At 38.6% G+C, this 22,470-nt stretch overlaps 1 protein-coding gene across 9 annotated transcripts in view; it reads left to right on the forward strand.

The window, feature by feature from the left end:
* Nucleotides 1-22,470, forward strand: part of LOC443585 (myosin-10) — a 158,418-nt gene that overhangs the window by 116,733 nt on the left and 19,215 nt on the right. For 5 of the 9 annotated variants that reach the window (XM_041571535.1, XM_041571536.1, XM_041571534.1 and 2 more), the window contains 17 exons: nucleotides 1,510-1,653; nucleotides 2,638-2,733; nucleotides 3,462-3,580; nucleotides 4,497-4,649; nucleotides 4,955-5,128; nucleotides 5,711-5,884; nucleotides 6,391-6,505; nucleotides 8,028-8,096; nucleotides 13,178-13,371; nucleotides 14,390-14,511; nucleotides 15,075-15,144; nucleotides 16,219-16,379; nucleotides 17,947-18,055; nucleotides 18,949-19,080; nucleotides 19,428-19,634; nucleotides 19,805-19,942; nucleotides 21,403-21,526. In XM_041571535.1, coding sequence (XP_041427469.1) covers nucleotides 1,510-1,653; nucleotides 2,638-2,733; nucleotides 3,462-3,580; nucleotides 4,497-4,649; nucleotides 4,955-5,128; nucleotides 5,711-5,884; nucleotides 6,391-6,505; nucleotides 8,028-8,096; nucleotides 13,178-13,371; nucleotides 14,390-14,511; nucleotides 15,075-15,144; nucleotides 16,219-16,379; nucleotides 17,947-18,055; nucleotides 18,949-19,080; nucleotides 19,428-19,634; nucleotides 19,805-19,942; nucleotides 21,403-21,526 — 2,301 coding nt within the window. The remainder of the gene's footprint in view (nucleotides 1-1,509; nucleotides 1,654-2,637; nucleotides 2,734-3,461; nucleotides 3,581-4,496; nucleotides 4,650-4,954; nucleotides 5,129-5,710; nucleotides 5,885-6,390; nucleotides 6,506-8,027; nucleotides 8,097-13,177; nucleotides 13,372-14,389; nucleotides 14,512-15,074; nucleotides 15,145-16,218; nucleotides 16,380-17,946; nucleotides 18,056-18,948; nucleotides 19,081-19,427; nucleotides 19,635-19,804; nucleotides 19,943-21,402; nucleotides 21,527-22,470) is intronic. The other 4 variants (XM_041571539.1, XM_041571540.1, XM_018228061.2 and 1 more) reach the window with 1 other exon arrangement.

The following is a 22,470-nucleotide window of genomic DNA, read 5'->3' on the forward strand; positions in this document are numbered from 1 at the left end:
TAGCCCTTCCCACCCTTCTGTATAAATGGAAATAGTACAATATAGCCCTTCCCACCCTTCTAAATAAATGGAGTGTACAGTATAGCCCTTCCCACCCTTCTGAATAAATGGAAATAGTACAATATACCTCTTTCCACCTTCCTAAATAAATGGTAATAGTACAGTATAGCTCATCCCACCCTTCTGAATAAATGGAGAGTACAGTATAGCCCTCCCCACCTTCCTGAATAAATGGAAATAGTACAATATAGCCCTTCCCACCCTTCTGAATAAATTGAGAATACAGTATAGCCCTTTCCTCTCTTCTGAATAAATGGTGAGTACAGTATAGCCCTCCCCATCTTCCTGAATAAATGGAAATAATACAGTATAGCCCTTCCCATCCTTCTGAATAAATGGAGAGTACAGTATAGCCCTTCCCACCCTTCTGTATAAATGGAAATAGTACAATATAGCCCTTCCCACCCTTCTAAATAAATGGAGAGTACAGTATAGCCCTTCCCACCCTTTTGTATAAATTGAAATGGTACAATAAAGCCCTTCCCACCCTTCTAAATAAATGGCAATAGTATGAAAAGTAGGTATATAATTTTCAACCATGCTCATTTCATTTTCAGCAGAGCTTAAAAACACTGGAAGCATATTAAATGACATATTTTTTGATATGCAGAATATGTGTAGATTGACATTGCAATTAATTTCTTCCTTCCATACAATGTGTAAGGGACCTGCCAAGGTGCCCTCTTATTATTCCAATTCTTCTGTCCATAGAGAGCATTTTGTTTTCCCTATCGCCGTTTGAATTTCCTATCTTTTTTTGCATAAATCACCTTTGCTTTATGCCTGTGGTGCTTGTGAGAGGTTTCATTCAGTAGCTTGTTTCTATTTCTACTTTATAAATGATTGGGTGTGGGCGGGCAATGCTGAACTGGCGTAGGTTGGGCTCAGGGACAGGAACATGGAGTGATGAATACAAATACAGTAATCACGTATTTAATTTTTTTCTTGTATTACAGATACACAGTGAACTTGTTGTTTGTGCTCCTAACAGAAGTCTTGTACATGTTCACAAGAGCATTAATTCAACAATATAAAGTGGGGATGTGGGATATGCATGACCTAAACATGATAAGGTTCCCTTACATGCCCTGATTTGGTCAGGTTTTTTGACCTTACTGAGCATGGATGGAACCTAGATTTCAAAAGACCATTCAGTACCAGGTCATAGTTCGTTTATTTTTCATTTGAAATCTCTGTTCTCCTTTGGAATGGAGTCTGTGGGAGGTGGCCTGTAATTCAGAGCTTTCTGTCGAACGAGTTGCCGATAATGAATCCAATATACTGTATATAGATAAAATACTCAAGCTCTCTCTCTACATCAATACACTATTAAATCCTACTTTCTCTATCTTGCTTCCTCTCTTTCCTCTCTGTCTCTGAGTAAAGTACCTGGAGACACAGCAAAAAAAATATTCAGTATTACTAAACTGTATGCATTTTATTTCCCAGCCGACTTGCTTCTGGAGCCCTTCAATCAGTACCGTTTCTTGTCTAATGGAAACCTGCCCATTACTGGACAGCAGGACCGGGACATCTTTCAAGAGACAATGGAATCCATGAAAATCATGGGATTTAACCATGAAGAAATCATGTGTAAGTTCAAGACGGGCCCTGATTTGAAGGCATAAGAATGTTGCCTAGCAGCATTATTTACTGCCACATAACTTACACAGTACTATTCATGGACAATTCATTACTGTCTGAGGGTAATTGGGAGTGTGTAGGAAGCAAATATATCTGTTGTTTGCTAAAAAAAACCAAATGACTTGCTTGTAAGAAAAATGTGGGCCGAGAAGGTAGCATTTAGCTTCCAGAATTTTGTTTTATCACACAAAGATTTGTCCTATATCTCATTTGTGTGTGGTATGGTGAGATTCCAGTTGCTATTTTGTAACTAGTAGAGAGTCCTTATACCTAGTGGTGCATTGACTATCTTTTCCCAGCACCTTATGCTCCTGACTGCACATGTAAGCAGATTTAGGGTAAGGCCAGACGAGGAGATTCGGGGAGATTTTGTCGCCTGGCGACTTATCGCCACGTCTTTTGCGCGACTATCTCCCCAAACTGCCTCAGCGTCTTTTCCCCATAGGCTACAGCGCAAAATCGCCTGCGCTAAAGCACACGCGGCGATGCATTTTCAATAGTCGCCCAAAGTTGCCTCAGTGAGAAAACGCATCGCCGCGTGTGCATTAACGCAGGCGACTTTTCATTCGAGCCTATCGGGAAAAAACGCTGAGGCAGTTCGGGGAGGTAGTCGCGCAAAAGACGTGGCGATAAGTCGCCATGCGACAAAATCTCCCCGTATCTCCTCGTCTGGCCTTACCCTTACACTTTTGGGCATACACATTGGCCTTCTTGAACAGGGAAAGACTGCCGTTTGCTTGTGATGCTTGCAGATAAAAGCCAGCGACTTTCTAAGTGGCCTGCAGCGGTTAATTCAGAGATTGCACCTTGCTGTGTTTTACAGTTGCTTTATAACAGCACAATTGCCCTTTACTGAGTTCATGGCAAAGCTTGTCTCTTGCAGCACACCTGTATGACAATCTGCTAAATCCTGTTCTTCCTTATTTCACACAGCATTGCTTAAAATGGTGTCGGCAGTTTTGCAGTTTGGCAATATAATTTTCAGGAAAGAAAGGAATACAGATCAAGCGTCAATGCCAGATAACACAGGTAATGTCTCATTACATTTGTGACCTGAGTGTCAAAAGCTTTTGGGAATATCATCCTCTTTCCTCCCTACTCGTTCATTAGCATTTCATTGGACTAATCTGTTTTAGTGGAGTTCTATTTTCAGATTATAGGGGTAAATAAACAGGATAAGTAGGATTGGTTACATTGAACTACAAATCCTGTACCTGCACAAAATGCAGTATTGGGTTCTTGTTTTATTTTTGCCTACTCCTGTAAGTTGCACATTTTAGGTGTTTTAGAACAACCCACAACTTGATTAAAAGTACTAATGTGTACATAAGTTAATCATCCACAGGATGCTTTGTGAAGGTTTATAGCAGGGATCCACAAACTTTTGAACCCATGAGCTACATTCAGATGTAAAAGTAGTTGGGGAACAACACTAGTATGAAAAATGTTCTTGGGGTGCCAAATAAGTGTTGTGATTGGCCATTTGGTAGCCCCTATGTGGATTGTCAACCTACATTGAGACTCTGTTTGGCAGTGCACCTGGTTTTTATGAAACCAAAACTTGCCTCCAAGTCTGGAATTCAAAAATAAGCTCCTGCTCCTGAGGCCACTTGGAGCAACATCCAAGGGGTTGGTGAGCAACATGTTGCTCACGAGCTACTGGTTGGGGATCACTGGTTTATAGTGTCCCAACAGATTTAACATTATTTAATTTTTGAAGCACACTCATTCTCGTGTTTGTCACTGTTCATATCTAGCTGCTCAGAAACTTTGCCACCTCTTGGGACTCAATGTCACAGAGTTTACCCGTGCCATCCTGATGCCAAGGATTAAAGTTGGCCGTGATTATGTCCAGAAGGCCCAGACTAAAGAACAGGTGAGAAACTAAAAAAATGTGTTTATTAAATCAAGCATGCCCATACAAAACAATTGCCAGGGATAATGAGAATAGCTGTTTAACTGCAGCTGCAGGTTTTTGACACCTTAAACAAATATAATGTGATCTCATGGTACAAAACTAATCTTTGGTCTAGTCTTTTAGGCGTCAAGTATTGTAAATGAATCTGCATGTATAGCAATAACAATTGCTAATAAAAAATTGAGTTCTGATGAAACTAATTGACAACCTATTAAAGAACTAAAGCAACATTAAAGGGCAGATTTATTAGATTTATTTCAAATTGTGAATTGAAAATTCAAATTGTGAATTGAAAATTCAAATTGTGAATTATCCAAACTCAATTCAAGTTTATATTCGAATTTATATTTTGAGATTTATCATACTCTGGCCCTTTAAGAACTTGAATTCGACTATTCGCCATCTAAAACCTGCCAGGTTCATGTATAAGTCAATGGGAGAGGTCCAGGGATCAATTTGGATATGTTAGTAGCTTTCTTTTTTTTGGAGAAAAAACTTGAATCGAGTTTAGTCAAATTTGATATGAGTTCTTGAGTCGGTAAAATTAGTCAGCGTTTTAGATATTCAATTTTTTTATAAATAATCCCCCAGTCAAATTTCGAGTATATTCTAATTTAATAGAGTTTTAAAAAACATGAACTTTATAATTAAGAACAGGGCTGTCCAACATGAGGCCCCCTTGCTGCCCCCTAACTGCTCAAAGACTCCATAGACTTCTTTCGATAACATAGTCATTTTACTGCTATACAGCACTTGAATAAGTGGCATAAGGAATAATGAACCTAAACAGCACTGCCTTAGAAAAACAGAACACCAGTTATTGGTAGAGAAATGTATGGCATAGAATTCTGATTTCTGGTTTGCCCTTTGCCAGGCGGACTTTGCTGTGGAAGCCCTTGCAAAAGCTCTGTATGAAAGACTGTTCCGCTGGTTGGTTCACCGCATTAACAAGGCTCTGGACAGGACCAAAAGGCAAGGCGCCTCTTTCATAGGCATCCTGGATATTGCTGGCTTTGAAATCTTTGAGGTGAGTGTCATGATCCTTATGCAATTTGTTTATATGATCGTCATCAAGCTATAAGGGAATGCACATTCTTTACTTGCGACTTGATTTGTCAAAATTGGCTTTCTAATTTGTAAAGCAGCAAATCCAGCATTAGGCCTGCAACACTGGTAAAACTATAATTCTATGTAGACATGTTAATGTCAGACAGTTAATGACTAACTACTTAAGACAATTTCACTCGTCATTATAAACTATGCTCTAACAAAATGACCTTTCTAACAGATCTTTTCAATTTTATTAGCTGACCTATCAATTTTCTCCTTCAGCTGAACTCCTTTGAACAGCTATGCATCAATTACACAAACGAGAAGCTTCAGCAACTGTTCAACCATACAATGTTCGTTCTGGAGCAGGAGGAGTATCAGCGTGAGGGCATTGAGTGGAACTTTATTGATTTTGGACTGGATCTGCAGCCCTGTATTGACCTCATTGAGAGACCGGTGAGGAAAACATGGCTATGGCTGTCAGGAGTTAAGAGAACAGAATTTTGATTCTAATGTGAGCTCATTTAGTTGGGCTTTGGTAAAAATGGTTCTTAAAGACTATCTGAACTGACAAAATTAAATATATATTATTTTACACAAGCATACATGATTCCTCAGACTGAAAGGGTTGCTTGCAGGGACCATTTACCCACCCTCCTCAGGCTGGAAAAGTTATTCAACCCTTCCCTCACCTTGTTACATATGAAGTGATGCATGCTGGGACTTGAATTTGGTTTGAATCTATACACAAGCATACTAGTAGTTATAGTATATGGTCTCATAAAAAATATGGAGCTCACATCACAAAAATTGTTTTACATGCGACTATATTACATATCTGACAATAGCCATAGCCACACAGTAATGGCACTGAGCAATTTCTTCTCTACGATCTGTGTTTATTGTGATTTAGCTACTATATAAGAATGTAACTAAAACCATTCAGTGTGTTTCTTTTTTTTTTTTATAAGTGTTACTTTTTCATGGAAGACTTTGTTCTGCTAAAAGTAATCTCATTTATTTCCATTATTTTGCCAGGCAAATCCTCCGGGTGTCCTGTCCCTGCTGGATGAGGAGTGCTGGTTCCCCAAAGCCACTGATAAGAGTTTTGTTGAAAAAGTTATCCAAGAATTGGGGACTCACCCTAAATTCCAGAAACCCAGACAGCTGCGTGACAAGGCTGATTTGTGCATCATTCATTATGCTGGGAAGGTAAACAATGTTGTAGAGGGCTCTGACATTCTCCTGTGCAGTTATTAGATAGTCTAGTGTATGCATATTTTTTATATAGGGGTCCCTATGTATGCAGCAGAACAATACATTAATAGCAAATGAGTCAAAAGTACAGTTACATTAAAGATTAAGAACTCAGTGTCAAAGAGACATGAGGAAGGATATCCCTGCCCCATGAAGTTCCTCTTATACTATTAATTATACTATTAATAAAAAGTTGTGATGAATTCCTCTATTGGGCTAGCCAGTCAAAGCATATCTATATTTAATATAACAATTATCACATTTCGGTATACTGCAAATTGTGTGTTTCTGTATAACTGACATTTACTTTATGCCATCGCTTTTAATTAGTATTTTCATTTAAGTACCCAAAATAACTGTGCAAGCTTTATTTTTCCCTCAATGATTAATTGACTTAAATGCTATGTTATTACTGTGCTCTGTGCATTGTATCTAATGTTCCCTGTACTTGCACTTGGCAGGTGGATTACAAAGCAGATGAATGGCTGATGAAGAACATGGATCCACTGAATGACAATGTGGCCACCCTTCTGCACCAGAGTACAGACAAGTTCACAGCTGAGCTTTGGAAAGATGGTAAGGTAGCCAAGAAGAGCTGCAATGCTTCATGGGCTAGGAGATTTCATAATTGGTTCAACTTATTACAGATAAAAAAAAATCATCACCCTATTTAAGTGTATATTACACATGATACATTGTGATACATATAAACATTGTCAAAATTAATTAAATTGATTATAAAATGTTATAGGTGGAAGTAGAGTGGGAAAAATATCAGGGAGACAGTCACAGGTAACCAGAGTAGGATAGAGTTAGGAAGAACAGTCTTTGATTATACTTAGACACAGTCTGGTTACTCTGCTGTCTACAACCAATAGCATAGTCTATGGTTTTAGACCAGTATACTGACATATTTCAAGGGGAATTCTGTACTGTCACATGCAAATGCCCATTGGCATATTTTACGGTAATTAAAACAATACAGAAATGCTATGGGTTAGGTAAAGAAGGATGTGGTCAAACAGCCTGAGAATATGCCAGACAAACTGTGAGCTCAGTCAGTGACAACTTGAAGCTTGGGTAAATAAAGCAGAAGGGAAAGACCAAGAGGGTCAACCAGAGAGGTAAAATAAAAACAACGGCCCTTTAGACTTTAAGATAAAATAGCAACTGTCAGATCTGGAAGTGAAAAGCTCTGTAATAAAGGTGGCCATAGACACAATGATAATATTGTACGAAACAAATTCTCGTATGATATTCAGTGTGTGGGAGACAAGCCGGCAGAAGACTTGAATAGTGGTCGGCTTATCAATTGGGCTGGCCAGAAAATCTTTATCAGGCACCTTTAAAGGCACCCAAACATAGGTCATTGTTGGTGCTGAATCATCAAATACAGGTAGAATTCTAATGTTTCTATAATTATATCTGACAATTCAGCTCCACACGTGTGTACTGAAACAAACAATCTTTCTTGGAAAGAACCAATTGTAACATCTACAGTATGGCCACCTTTAGTCTAGGGATGACTTGGATCACTGGTAGCAAACTACTACTACTTCTTGCATTTCTTTACTCCAACTCCCAGCAGCCATAGCCAGGCATTGAATCCTGGAAGCTGGTGTTAGCAACAACTGGGGAGCTTACGGTTAGCAAAGTAACCTGCATTAGGTTAGCATTATTTGTTATTTCCACTTACTATGTATATAAGTGTTAAACTGAGCTAATAACCTATAAACCTACAGCCACTGTAACTTGCTTTTGCATTAATCTTTAAACTGTTCTCTGACCTGTCCAACATAATATTTATTTCTCTCTTTTTGCTTTGCTCTTTTTGCTTTGCTCCCCCCCTTTCCCCTGATTCCTAAAACAATTCACATTTCACTACATTGATTCTTAACAATTGCAACATTTCCTTTTTTCTTTTTCCTTTACAAATACTGCAATTATCTATCATTTTTTATCTACCATGCTTTCTATCTATGCTCTGCACTTATTTTTCCCAAACAACCCACTGTCCTTTTTTATTTTTTGCAAATATTGCCAATCCCATGTCAAACGCAACTGCCCAACCCTCCCTTGCCACGGCGTATTTCTTCAGATATCCAGAATATACAGGCGGTTTATTTCTTTGACAACTACGCTGTTCTGCCACAGGGTCCTGGTGAAAGTAGGTTACTCCTATTGTCTTCTTTTAGTGCCATTCCCCAACAGCACCAATGCACTCCGAGCATGCTGTAGATCAACCAGTGAGATGCTTGCTCACACTGTCTTTGTATCACTTCTGTCTGTCACTACCAGCTTTGCTCTCGATGCTGATGGTAAAGGCATGCTACATTGTCATCAAGAAACCATTCATACTGCTTAATGTACATAAGGGCTTTTCGCTTAAGCTGTAGAAAACAAAATGTATCTAAAATGACATAATCTTAGACTGATTTAGTTCAAGTATTAATGGGAGTTACTTACTATTGGACAATTAAAGACCAAAATAAAATATGGATACACAATTCTGTATTCTAAATACTTAACCAACTGTAGCAGCCCAGAGTCTAAGCAGTTCTAAAGTGGTAATGATCCATGCTTTCAGAGTTGTTCACGGGAGCTTACTGTCTTGTTAGGCCATCTTTTAAGTGTCAGTGACACTCATATGCTCACTATATTCTGGGTTCCTCTTGGTGCCTTGTATCACAAATTTTATATATTGTGCATACTGAGAGTCAGCCCCAATGCTCAGTTAACTGCAGCCCAGAGCATGTGCTGTGAATCATCAGAAAAGAAGACAGGGAGCCACTTGGGGCATGTTCAGAGGAACAGATCTTCCCTGCTAAATAGGGGGGTAGTTGCCCCAAGCCCAAAAACATATACTGTAACATTTCTAATTCTTTCTTGAGTTGTAGTTCCCCTTAAATGCTAATACTACATGGTCAGGTGGGGCATCAGCTCCTCTAATATCCTTGCTTGTGCTATTCTATAGTATATTGATAAAAAAAATGTAAGATATATATATATATATATATATATATATATATATATATATATATATATATATATATATATTGCACTATAGGGCATTATGGAGCTCCAAATGTGCTTTATAGCACCGTATACCCTAATTTGTGCATAAACTGTGGTGAATATATTGCCCAGACAAGCAGGATACTTTTATTTGGACGTTCTATACTTGGATGTGTATGACTGTACCAAAGCCATTACCAAATGGCTCATATTTTTACTCTCAACATAATTTGCTAAAGCAATATTAACGAGGTTGGATTTTCAAGACTTTTCTGCAGCCATACTCATTGTTACATATGCTTAAATAATGATGCCCTTGACACCTTCAATTGGTACATATGTGTAATTACAGCTGGATTAAAAAAAAATTGCTACTAATCTGCATTACCTTGTAAAAAATGTAGCCTGCCTTTGCGTGCATTAGGTATACTCTAAAACGTCCCACCCTTGGGTGAAGACATGGAGCTACTAGTAGCAGCTACTTATTGTGGCTACAAAATGCCAAAATGATACCCTGCCATAGACAATACTGAGAATTCCCTCTGCTAAAACACACCTAGGGGCAAATTCACTAAGATGCGAAGTTGCGCCAGGCGCAACTTCGCCGCACTTCGCCAGGCGTAGTTTCGCCAGGGCTCCGCAAATTCACTAAAATCCGAAGTTGCGTACAGGGGTAGCGTAAGGTTGCGAAGTTGCGCTAACGTTGATTCGCTATATAAAGCGAAGTTACGCTAGCGAAGGCTAATTTGCATACGGCGCGAAATTCAAATTTCAATGGAGGAACACGTATCTGCACTACAAATGCCTAGAAAACCTTCAAATCAGCAAATAAAAATTTTATTTTGCCCTACACATGTGCCCACTGTCTAGGTAAGTTGCCATGAGTCAGGAAATGTAGGGGGGAGGAAGGGGAGCCCCAAAAAATTTTCGATCTTTTTCAGCCTATCAGCCATCATGTAGAAAACACGCCAGCGTTTTTTTGGCACTTAGAAAAAAAATTGACTTTTTTTTTTAAACAATCCCTATCTACTCTATTGCGCTTCGCCAGGTCTGAGGTGGCGAAGGAAGTCTAGCGTAAAAGGTAGCGTTCAGTACACTGCGCAAGTTAGTGAATTTGCGTAGTTTCGTCGCTAGCGAAAATTCGCCTGGCGTAAGGTTGCGAAGTAACACTAGCGAAACTACGCCAGCGTTCGTTAGTGAATTTGCGCAGTAGCGAAAATGCCAAACGCTAGCGAATTAACGCTAGCGTTCGGCGCTTCGCGGCTTAGTGAATTTGCCCCCTAGTGTCTTAGCATAGCCAATTATCACTATTGTATATATTGTACATGACAACAAGTAGCTGCTACTTGTAGCTTGGTGTGTCTTCAGTAGCTCTGTGTGTCTTCACCCTTAGCTCAGCAGTTGCTTTTTTTATGACATGACATGTTCTCCTTTACTACAGCTAGGGTCGCTACTACTACTAGACGTACAATGACCGAAAATGTAATCCTAAACATTTTCAGTGGTTTTATAGTTATTTGGAAATGTAATGCTACCAAAAGCACTATTTGTTTGCATCCTTTCTAATATATGCACTGCTGGTTATGAATCTTAGGGGCTGATTAGCAGGTCTGTGTAGAAGCTTGCAAGGCATAGTGGAGACTAGGGTATTGGCTGGAAGACAACTGGTTTCCGCTAGTTTGTTTCAAGAATCAGAACTGAACCAGTAGAGCAGAAAGGAGCAACATACGGCTTCTAATTGCAATTACATTTACAAATAACTGTTTAATTAACATATACTGGAGATCCCTGTCTGCTGCAACATAGTTATGCGCTTTCAGTCACCTCCCATCTTACATTTCTACTGAGTCTTTATGTGAATAACTGCAGAAAAGGGAGCACGGGTAGTGCTGTTTCTGTTCTTTCGCAGTGGCTGCTATTGCATGCCTATATAGTGTGCAGCATGTTTTGCAGTGCGTTTTTAATTATAATAATATCATTTATAATTCTAGTCTTCCATGTGTAGAACAGTAGGTTATAAAACAGTAATCCTAAATACAGAATGGACTATACAGGTGCCGGAACAAAATAACATTGCACAGGGTCATTGTAACCTTAGTGCAGAATTTCCTTGACACGATCATCCTTTCAGGCCCGTGTGAGATAAGAGAAATGTGCAGACACAACGTTGAGTTTCTTCACTTTGTTTCACTACATACAGTACATGCCTCCAGCTCATCCTCACATATAGATAAGGACTATTGACCCTTTTAATTTATCCACAGCCATTGCTTCCTCCATTTTGTACAAACAAAGCATAGGTCCAAGGTAATTCTGCTGCACCTCTTGCTCATAAAAAAAATATTGGTAGCCATCATACAAGTCATCATTCTGCTATTCATCATAGGATCGGAGATTGCCTTTCAATTTGTCACATATTTAGTACAGGTATGGGACCCTTTATCCAGAATGCTCGGGACCTGGGGTTTTCCGGATCTTTATCCCTTATGTCTACTAGAAATTCATTTAAACATTAAATAAACCCAATAGGCTGGTTTTGCTTCAAAAAAGGATTCGTTATATCTTAGTTTGGATCAAGTACAAGGTACTGTTTTATTATTACAGAGAAAAAGGAAATTGTTTTTAAAAATTTGGTTAAGATGGAGTCTATGGAAGACGGGTTTTCCGTAATTCAGAGCTTTCTGGATAATGGGTTTCCGAATAAGGGATCCTATACCTGTACTTTAGTTGTTCAAAATAACTGCAAATGGGACCTGAACTGACACTTTTAATGGGAATGAAGAAATAAGGCTTGATGACTTCGGGATACTGTGGTCCTGTGTGCAGGCAGCTATTAAATGTTGCACCACAAGCCCTTCTTGCACCTCAGTAAAGTGATGGCGGATGATTTTAACATGCATTGGGAGGGGGGCATTTTGACTCCTAGAGAGAATCTGACATTGGGGTCATACTAAAAGTAGAAACTGCTAAATGTAATAGGTGTTGATATTAGTAAGGGCTTTCTTGGGCTGGGCCTTGCAGTTTAGTGATCCATGTCTTTGTTTTCTATGCAGTACAGTTGACCTGGTATTTCAAATAACCTATAGTCATAGAAGGGATATTGGCTACAGAGACTATATTAAAGGGATACTGTCATGGGAAAACATGCTTTTTTTTTCAAAACACATCAGTTAATAGTGTTGCTCCAGCAGAATTCTGCACTGAAATCCAATTCTCAAAAGAGCAAACATATTTTTTTATATTCAATTTTGAAATCTGACATGGGGCTAGACATATTGTCAGTTTCCCAGCTGCCTCAGTCATGTGACTTGTGCCTTCACTAAAGGATAAAACTACTTTCTGGCAGGCTGTCCTACTTAATGTAACTGAATCAGTCTCAGTGGGACTTGGCTTTTACTACTGAGTGTTGTTCTTAGATCTACCAGGCAGCTGTTATCTTGTGTTAGGGAGCTGCTATCTGGTTACCTTCCCATTGTTCTTTTGTTAGGCTGCTGCCTGTGGGGGGAGGAGGGAGGGGTGATATCACTCCCAACTTGCAGTACAGCAGTAACGAGTGACGGAAGTTTATCAGAGCACAAGTCACATGACTGGGGGCAGCTGGGAAACTGACAATATGTCTAGCCCCATGTCAGATTTCAAAATTGAATATAAAAAAATCTGTTAGCTCTTTTGAAAAAGGGATATCAAATCAATATCCCCACATGGAGCCTAACGCGTTTCTTGCTTACCCCACACTTAATCATAGGCAATTCCAAAAAACAAAACATGTCTCCATGTATATATACGTTTTCAAATATATTCAATCAATTCAAATAACCTCTCCTTATTTTATTAAATTGTTTATGTTTTTCTTTATTTGTCACAGGGTCTGGGCTGTGCGAGCTTAAGACCAAGTGAGGTCTGGTGGGCTGTGGTTTTAATTAACTAGGTATTCTGTATGGAGCTGTTCTACTTCTGTGCGACTAGACTGTTTTGCCAGATGCAGGTTTGCCTTGCTTAATTAAAAGATTATTTTAAAGTGATTACTGTAAATTTCACTTATGTGTGTATGCACAATTTCAATACAGTACTCTTTACAAAAATCTGAAATACAGGAACCAAAAAATAAAATTGCAGACATGATAAGGCAAACATGAGGAAATGAGTCTCTGTAACGCAGAGCTTGCAGTCTAGTTTCCAAGTCCAACATTTCTTGCTTGCTATTTTCTCAAAACACTTCTCCCTTGTCTGTAGTGGATCGGATTGTGGGCCTGGACCAAGTGAGTGGAATGGGAGAGATGTCTTTTGGCTCGTCATACAAGACTAAGAAGGGGATGTTCCGCACAGTAGGCCAGCTCTACAAAGAGTCCCTTTCCAAGCTCATGTCTACTCTGAGAAACACCAACCCCAACTTTGTACGTTGCATAATCCCCAATCACGAGAAGAAGGTAAGATAAACCTTTATAACTGATTTCTTAACATGTACAATGCCTATAAGTAGTACAAGTATTGGACCTCTTATCCAGAATGCTAGAGACCTGGGGCTTTCCGGATAACAGATCTTTCTGTAATTTGGATCTTCATACCTTAAGTCTACTAGAAAATCATGTAAACATGAAATAAACCCAAAAGGCTGGTTTTGCCTCCAATAAGGATTAATTCTATCTTAGTTGGGATCAAGTACAAGGTACTGTTTTATTATTATAAAGAAAAAGGAAATACATTTTAAAAATGTTAATTATTTGGATAAAATGGAGTCTATGGGAGACAGCCTTTCTGTAATTCGGAGCTTTCTGGATAACGGGTTCCGGATAACGGATCCCATACCTGTACAGTAAAGTAGAAAATTCTTGCAATACTTTCTAGTACAGTATAGACTGAACCTTTCTGTTGAAGTGCAACTGACGTATTCAGAAGGGGACCCAAAGCCCTTTTTATATCATTTAACCCTAGGGACACAATGTTATGGGACATTGTACCCTGTGCTGTAAAGGGGTAGCCAGCCTTTAAGTTTAGTTATTGGATGTCTTATTTTTAGCCAGTCAAGAGTTGTAATTGGCAAATTATCATAACTATATTATTATTATATTATATTTTATATTATAATAGTTTACATGATAGTTATTTTCCCCGGGAACTTTTAAATACATTTGAGTGAGTTATTACTGTGTATATTGCTATTGTTGCATCCTCTGTCTATGTAATGAATCCTATGATGTGATTCATGTACTACATCATGAATGTGAACAGTGTCCTTGCCTTTTACCATCACCATAGCACATTCATTTATTAAGTGTCACTCTTAAGGCAACCTGTGTTCTTCAGCTGATACCAAGGTGCATTTTTCTGCGTTTTCAATAGGGAGTATGCCTTATTGGCCAGCTATGGGTAGTAATATAATGTCACAATTCACATCTCTCGTCTGCTGCTGTGTAACATGAGTGTATTTTTTTTTTTGGCGATTAGGCTGGAAAGCTGGAGCCTCACCTTGTACTTGACCAGCTACGCTGTAATGGTGTCCTGGAGGGCATCCGTATTTGCAGACAGGGCTTTCCAAATCGCATTGTATTCCAAGAGTTTAGGCAAAGGTATGTATATAGCACATTTAAATGACCAAAGGACTATTGGTTGTGTAGGTGGTTTGTTTTAAAGGGGAACTATAGGGGAAATGAAAATGTAATATAAGCTTCAGCATACTGAAATAAGAAACTTTGTAAATACAATCAATCAAAAATTCTGCATCGTTTCAGGAATAATCAAGTTTATGTTCACTATCCCTCTCTCAGCATCTGTTTCTCTTCATTCTGTCTTCATGCAGCAGTTGGGTGTCAGATAGTCATTGACAGTTAGATCCAATATATTGTTTAGGGGGGCTCCTTTTTCTATCTAGCTCATTCAAATAACTGATTCCAGTACAAACTAAATCTAACAAAATAACTGCCTTTTGCACAAATCCTGCATGTAGAGAGACATGATGTCTGGTGATATTAATAGATTGAGCTCTAATACTCAATCTATTTTGATTTTAAGTCAATTATAGAAACATAAAATAAATTTACAAATGTATTCTTAAAAAGTGATAGCATTTGCTGTATAATATAATTCACCTTTCATTTAAAGCTGACACTTCCCCTTTTGTCTCTTATTTCAGGTATGAGATTCTGACCCCAAATGCCATTCCCAAAGGATTCATGGATGGCAAGCAAGCCTGTGCAATAATGGTAAGTACGTGTTGGCACGTGGCACTTCAGCATACGCCTGGTGTCTCATCAACACTGCAAACAGCATTCCCAGAACTTTTGGCCAAATCTGCCCACTTGAGCATTGGTTGCAACACAATGGGGCAGATTCGCTAAAGGGGTGAAGTGGCCGTCGCTAGCGACAATTCGCCAGAGATCTGCAGGGACATCAGGCGTAGAGGACAATTTGCTAGCGAACTAGACCGTCGCTAGCGATCGTTCGTACTCTATCGCCAGGCGACTTTTCATTAAGGCGAACGGTCGTTACTCCGCAAATGTTAATTTTACTGAACGTTACTTCTTTCCACAGTTTATTTCACCACCTCTGACCAGGCAAACTGATTAAATGAAGCTACATCTTCCTCAATCTTATGTCAGTGACATCATATCCTGTATGCTGGAAATGCATTAAAGTTGTAAAAAACCCTGGCGACTTTTTTTAAAGCGGGATTGCTTTCAAAAGTCCCAACTATTAAAGATTTATTTGTGAACAGTTTTTTTTTGTAAACTAATTTGAGGGGCATGCCACATTTCTTTAAAGGTGGGCTCATGTGTAGGGCATTAGAGGATCTCTTCTGTCTTTATTATGGCTCATTGGACATGTGTTTAAAAAGTGGCCACTTCAAGCATTTGCACCAACGTTACTAATAAAGACGTCCATACGATTTTTAAATACCCTCCCTATTCAAATTAACCTAAGCGCAAGAGTGGTAGCGAAGTTTCGCGAGGCAAAAATGAACACTAGTGAAAGATCTCTATGAAATGCTCGCCCAGCCGATGTAAAGCTAGTGAAAATTCGCCAGCGTTCGGCTGCTGAGATGCAACTTCGCATTTTAGCGAATTAGCGTAGTGTAGTGAATTTGCACCTGGCGGAATGTCGCGAACCGGTCGTTGCTGAAAATTCGCCCTTTAGTGAATTTGCCCCAATGATACAGTCACTTGAAATTGTACACACAACCAAGAAATATTCACAAATCTGATGCCTTAGTAGCTATCTTGTTGGCCAAATGATGAAATACATATATCAAGGTTGTTTTGCATTTTTTTCCATGTCAGATCAAAGCTTTGGAGCTTGATCCTAATCTGTACCGCATAGGACAAAGTAAAATCTTTTTCCGTGCTGGAGTGCTCGCACACTTGGAAGAGGAAAGAGACCTGAAGATCACCGACATTATTGTATTTTTCCAAGCTGCTGCTCGAGGTTATCTGGCCAGGAGGTGAGTGTGCTGGATTCTGGCACTTGTGGATGGTCCATAGATTATCTGGTAACTAGGGGGACTTCAAATTCCAGAATCCACCATTTCACAATGGAACAAGATGAGGGAGAGGTCCCATTAAATTGTGAGCATGGGGGGGGGGGGGAGGCTCTGGTTCCCATTGCAGAAAAGGCTATTATGGTTTCCTTTTAATCTGTGGAATCAGGTTTGTCTGTGTAAAAATGACATTTATATTTATTTGTGGAAGTTCATATAATGTTTATGGACCTTTTCTACATAATCTCAAATGAATGAACTTGTGTCAAAAGGGTGGTATATTTTCCCTTTAGGGAGAAAGTGGGCAGGGGTTGTTGGTCTAAGGTACTGTACAATAGATAACATGAAAACAGCAAGACACAGAGGCCCATTTATCAAAGTCCGAATTTTTCTCAATATTTTATTAAAACAACTCAGACCAAATCAGTATGGGTTTTTTCTCCTTGTTTATCAATACACTTTTCTGAAAATTTTGTTTGCGGGAAAAAACACAAAAAAAAATTAGAATCGTACAAATTTTTCGGATTTTCAACCCAAAATCACAAAATCTTCGCATTATTGTATGAAACCCAGTGCAGATGAAAATATTTTTGTGACTTCTCCCATTGATTTATATGCAACCTCGGCAGGTCTGAGATGCCGGATTTTTGGATTCAGACTTTTTCCATTCTGGGGGTTTCAAAAATCCCGAAAAATTCAGATTTTATACTAAAAAAAACACAAATTTTTTGGGTTTTTGGCATTCAGAGTTTAGTAAATACCCCCCATACTGTACTAGGTAGATATAGGATGATTTAGAGAAGGATGGGACAGGAGGTAAATACAATAAATCAAGTGGGGTGCTTACTAAAATAGCTGCTAAATTGCACCAGTGCAGTTGCCCATAGCAATGAGACCTCTGCTTTTATTTTCTAACATGTAGTAGTGTGATCAAAGCTATTTTCTGGTTGGTTGTTGTCATTGGTATCTTCTCTGCTACAATTTTGCAGCTATATCAGTAAGCCATGTGGTTTTCTAGTGGAAAGGTTACATTGGAAATACACATGCACTTGTGGATTATACATGTTTGAATAAAGTACCTACCGTATCTCTATGCTCTGTTTAAGAGCAAGCAGAATCTTATTTCTTTAGGAGGGGTAGAGATTGGAAAGGGATGAGACAGTGGGCAAGTTCCTTGACAGTAAGATGTTCCTTTCAGGCTCATTGCATTTGGATGCTCAAACAGCCTGTTACTTATATCTCATAATATTCCTTGCTATCCTATGGGTGACTGGTACACTAAGAATCAGTATCTACCCAGTAATAGTGGGGTATCTTTGCCCTTATAAAATGCAGTCATTCGAAACTAGGCAACTTCACCTGTGGAAAAAATGCAGTGAAAAAAGGGCAGCTTCACAGTTTAGGAAACACAATTGACTTTAACAGAAAATATCAATTATGCTAGAGAATAAAGAAGAACTTAATCTTGGGGCTTTTAAATCATTCCTGTGGCTGAGTAAACTAATTGCTGTTCCTTTGCTTACTTTTCAAGGGCATTTTTTAAGAAGCAACACCAGATGAGCGCTCTGAAAGTGGTGCAGCGGAACTGTGCTGCCTACCTCAAGCTAAGACACTGGCAATGGTGGAGGCTCTTTACCAAGGTGGGTGGACTGTTCTATATTACATTTGCTGTGTTGCTCCAATGGTGAAATGTGTTATTTTTAGGATAATGGCATAGGGGATGTTAAGTCACCCATGCTAAATCTCCTCCAGTAAAATGTTTTGCTGACTGCGATTCACACTGATGCCAATGGAAAGATCTTCAGACGTCTCCTAGAGATTTAGCATTGGTGACAAAATGTCCTGTGTGCTATCACTCTTATGTTTCCCCTCAGCATGGGCATTGTTGCTCCAGTTTAATGACTAATGATCTATGCCATTCACTTCAAAAAACAAAGGAGGATTTTAAATTTACACTGGGAATCAGTGCATGATATGGGTCATTGTATGTTGTGCCCTGCAGATTTCTAGCTATATTCAGGCCTGGATTTGTGGAAAGGCCACCAAGGCCCGGGCCTAGGGTGGCAGGATTTTAGGGGGCGGCATGCTGCCCAACCACACCCACATTGGTTCAGAAACACTGGGGATGCACAGAAGGTACAATCGTTTTTTAAATTTGCCAATCCCCATTGCTCCGGTCCCGATGATGACATTTCAGCAAATAAAATGGAGGGGATGGGACAACGGCCTAGCACCCTCTATGTAAATCTGGCCCTGGCTATATTATATATTTAGTGTCAGTGTATGATGTCCCGAACCATTTCCTAACTGTACTTTCTACTGGGAATAAGTAAATATATATAAATATATGTCAGATTATGATGCTCGATTTCTAACAATACTTTATACTGGGGATCAGTGGATAATGTGGGTGAGTAGATGGCGTTCTGCTTGTGTTTGGCAATAATTTATTTAGAAGTTTGCTGATTTTTGGCCATACATTAAATTGAGCATTGGTTACATTGTATAATATAAAATGTTTAACCGTTTGCAGGTAAAGCCATTACTGCAAGTGACCCGTCAGGATGAGGTCATGCAAGCAAAGGTTGTAGAACTGCAGAAGGTGAAAGACACCCAAGTGAAGACTGAGACAGAACTGAAGGAAATGGCCAACAAATACCAGCAGGTATGGGTTAGGGTGGCAAACTGTGGGGGATGTACAAAGATACAAAGAACAGCCACTTATTCAAAGTTTTGTTTCCTGTAACTGTCTGATAGAGAATGTACATACAGTACATATGGTGCAGCTGTGGCTGTTGTATTGTTTTTCCCATTGCACCGAAAAATCACCACTATTTCAGAATTGGTAGTAGAACAGCAGCATGCTTTGCATTGTGTTTTACAACTGGTGGAAGGTTACCCTTGAACTACAGAGATGAGAGTCATTACAGATTGCTATTCTGCAAGATTATTTTAGGCTCATTCTGCCCCTATTGTTTTTAATAAATGTTAGAATCATTTCCACTTTAATAGTTATTAGAAGAGAAAAGCATCTTGGCTGAGCAGTTACAAGCAGAGACGGAGCTTTTTGCCGAAGCTGAGGAAATGCGCTCCAGACTTTCATCCAAAAAGCAGGAACTGGAAGATATCTTGCATGACTTGGAGTCCCGTGTGGAAGAGGAAGAAGAACGTACCCTGCAGTTACAGAATGAGAAGAAAAAGATGCATCAACATATCCAGGTAATGTAAGGGCTCACTATATCTGCGATGGATGTCAGCTGCATGCTTAAGCACAGCATGACCGAGTGCGTTTTGGGAATTACCAAGACCCAACTTTTCAATTCCTTTGATCTTACGTATTTATAATCCTGCAAATGAGTTGAAATATGTTTTTTCTCCTTGCATATAAGGATTTGGAAGAACAACTTGAGGAGGAAGAAGGTGCTCGACAGAAACTTCAACTGGAAAAAGTAACCACAGAGTCTAAGCTGAAGAAAATGGAAGAAAATATACTTTTGCTGGAAGACCAGAATGCCAAGCTGGCCAAGGTGTGTTAAGCATGAATACCATTTTCTTTATTCATGACTTTATATAAAGTCTGTATCTCAAATATACAAAAAAGAAAAACCCACAATATACAATAGTTCAGAATTTACAATAATTACAGGTATGAGTAACTGAAAAATCAAAATATAAGTAACAACTGTGTTCTAGCTGTTCAAGGGGTGTTTTTTTATACAGTATCAATTCACCACAACAGATTGCATTACTTTAAGCATCTTTTCCAATATGGTAACTTGAGAGGAGGAGAAGAAACCCGGCACTCTGCACAGCTTAGGGCAGAGCATAAGATTATGATCAAATATATGGTTAAGATCAACATCCTCAGTTTGCATGTAAGTTATATAATGATAAGTGTCAATATGGATATCATCATTTACCTGTTAAAGGGGCAAGTTACCTTCAGTTTATGTTATAGAATAGCCAATACTTACCAGCTTTTCAATTGGTCTTCATTTTTAATAGTTTTTTTTTTTAAGTATTTGCCTTCCTCTTCTGACTCTTTCCAGCTTTTATGTGAAGGTCACACACCCCAGCTGCCCCAGATAAAAAACGTATTCCTCTGTGAGGCTGCGATTTTATTTTTATTGTAACTTTTTATTACTTATCTTTTTTTCAAACCACTGCCTAGTTGTTAGTTGGTTAAATTGGACCCTAGCTACCATATAACTGCTGGAATTCCAAACTCGAATTCAATAATAACAAAAAATGAAAGACCAATTGCAGATTGTCACAGAATATGCCTCTCTACAATATACTAGAAGATAATTTAAAGGCAAACAACCTTTTAAAGTGGATAGGTGGCAGGAATGTGGTTGAATCAGAACTTAGGGTTGGAAAATTACTTCTTGAAAATGAAACAAGGGGACAGGAGGTGTTGCAACTGTGGAGCTTCAGCATCTGCACCCCAAATGTACAGTGGTTCAAGTGACATTATTACGTCACATATATCTATTCTGTTGATTTGTTGTGACCCCAGACAATGCCACTGTAGCTTGAGGAGCCATAGGAACATTGTGTGGTGGTGATGTTATAATAATAATAATAATATTTGGCTGTACAGTGAGAACTATAAATACATTTCCTGTATTCTGAATAAGGAGAGTTTGCTCTGGAACGTCCATCATGTAGATAAAGTTAATAAATACATGTTGTCTTTTATGTGCTATGAGAGCTATGATAGCATATGAATATGTTGGGGGGTCTTTGCACCCAGTGAATATATTCATACATATTTACATACACACACGAACACCTTTTAAGTATAATAGCCTGCATACTACATTTCAAAGAACTGGTTTAGCAAGAACTGGCAGATCATATTTGTAAACTACAGATCCCAGCATTCTGTACCAGCCATGGTCTATTTTTTTGGTGTGAAGGGTGCTGGAGTACCACAGATCACCTGTCCTTAAATGGATAACCATCTGCCCTTTTGCTACAACAGGAGAGGAAGCTGCTGGACGAACGCATTTCAGACTTCACTTCAACTATGGCTGAAGAAGAGGAGAAAGTGAAGAGCTTGAATAAACTGCGTAACAAATATGAAGCTGTCATTGCTGATCTGGAAGGTGAGAACACACGACAAATGATATACATTAAGGATATATTTATTTTCTTCAGTGCTCAGGTTTATAGTATTGTCAAAAAATGCTTGAGAGATTTTTTTTTTTCTTTGGGGGGGTATTTATCTTTTTGTTTTGCAGGTTAAAAAAAAAACAAAAACAAAAAAAACTTTCCAGGTTTAAGGTGGCACGCTTTTTATTATTGTTTAAAAAATTGTTGAAAATTCCAGCAGGAAGAAAAAAAGTTAAATCAAGATTGATGACATTTGATGATCTTCGATTTATAATAAATATGCCCTTATAGGGGACCTGTTACCCTAATAAAGAATTCCATATTACTTTCTATTGTGGGGGGGACCTGTTACCCTAATAAAGAATTCCATATTACTTTCTATTGTGTTTGCAAGCAAAATAAATGTCACTTACACTATCTAAATTATTTAAATCTTGTATCTTTCAGTCTTGGGATTACACAATCACAGCAAGCAGACAGGAGCTATTTTTTGGACATTGTTATTAAGACAAGCTTTATATCATACCAAAATCTTGTTTATATGCCAGAATGGGGAACATAATGCCCATGCAGTGGCTGCACAATATAATGGGGTACACAATTTGATTTAGGGTATGTAGAGAGCAGTGACGTCTAGGAAGTGCTTGTCGGCCCTGCCTTTATGCCTAAGGCATAGTGGCAGGGCAGACAATTTATGATTGACAGCGAAGACTTTGAAATATCTTTATAATCGGTATGGATAAAAAAATGATTTTGGATTTCATGTTTAATTTAAAAATTACTTTTAATATACAGTTTTCTATGCCTGAGTGACAGGTCCCCTTTAAGAATCTGTCTTAAAGGGCATGTAAAGTCAAAAAAAAATCCAATTTTTCTTTCTTTAATGAAAAAGAAACCCATCTCCAATATACTTCAATTAAAAATGTGTACCATTTTT

This window comes from Xenopus laevis, chromosome 7S, assembly GCF_017654675.1.
Source record: "Xenopus laevis strain J_2021 chromosome 7S, Xenopus_laevis_v10.1, whole genome shotgun sequence".
In the NCBI taxonomy this organism is placed as follows: Eukaryota; Metazoa; Chordata; class Amphibia; order Anura; family Pipidae; genus Xenopus; species Xenopus laevis.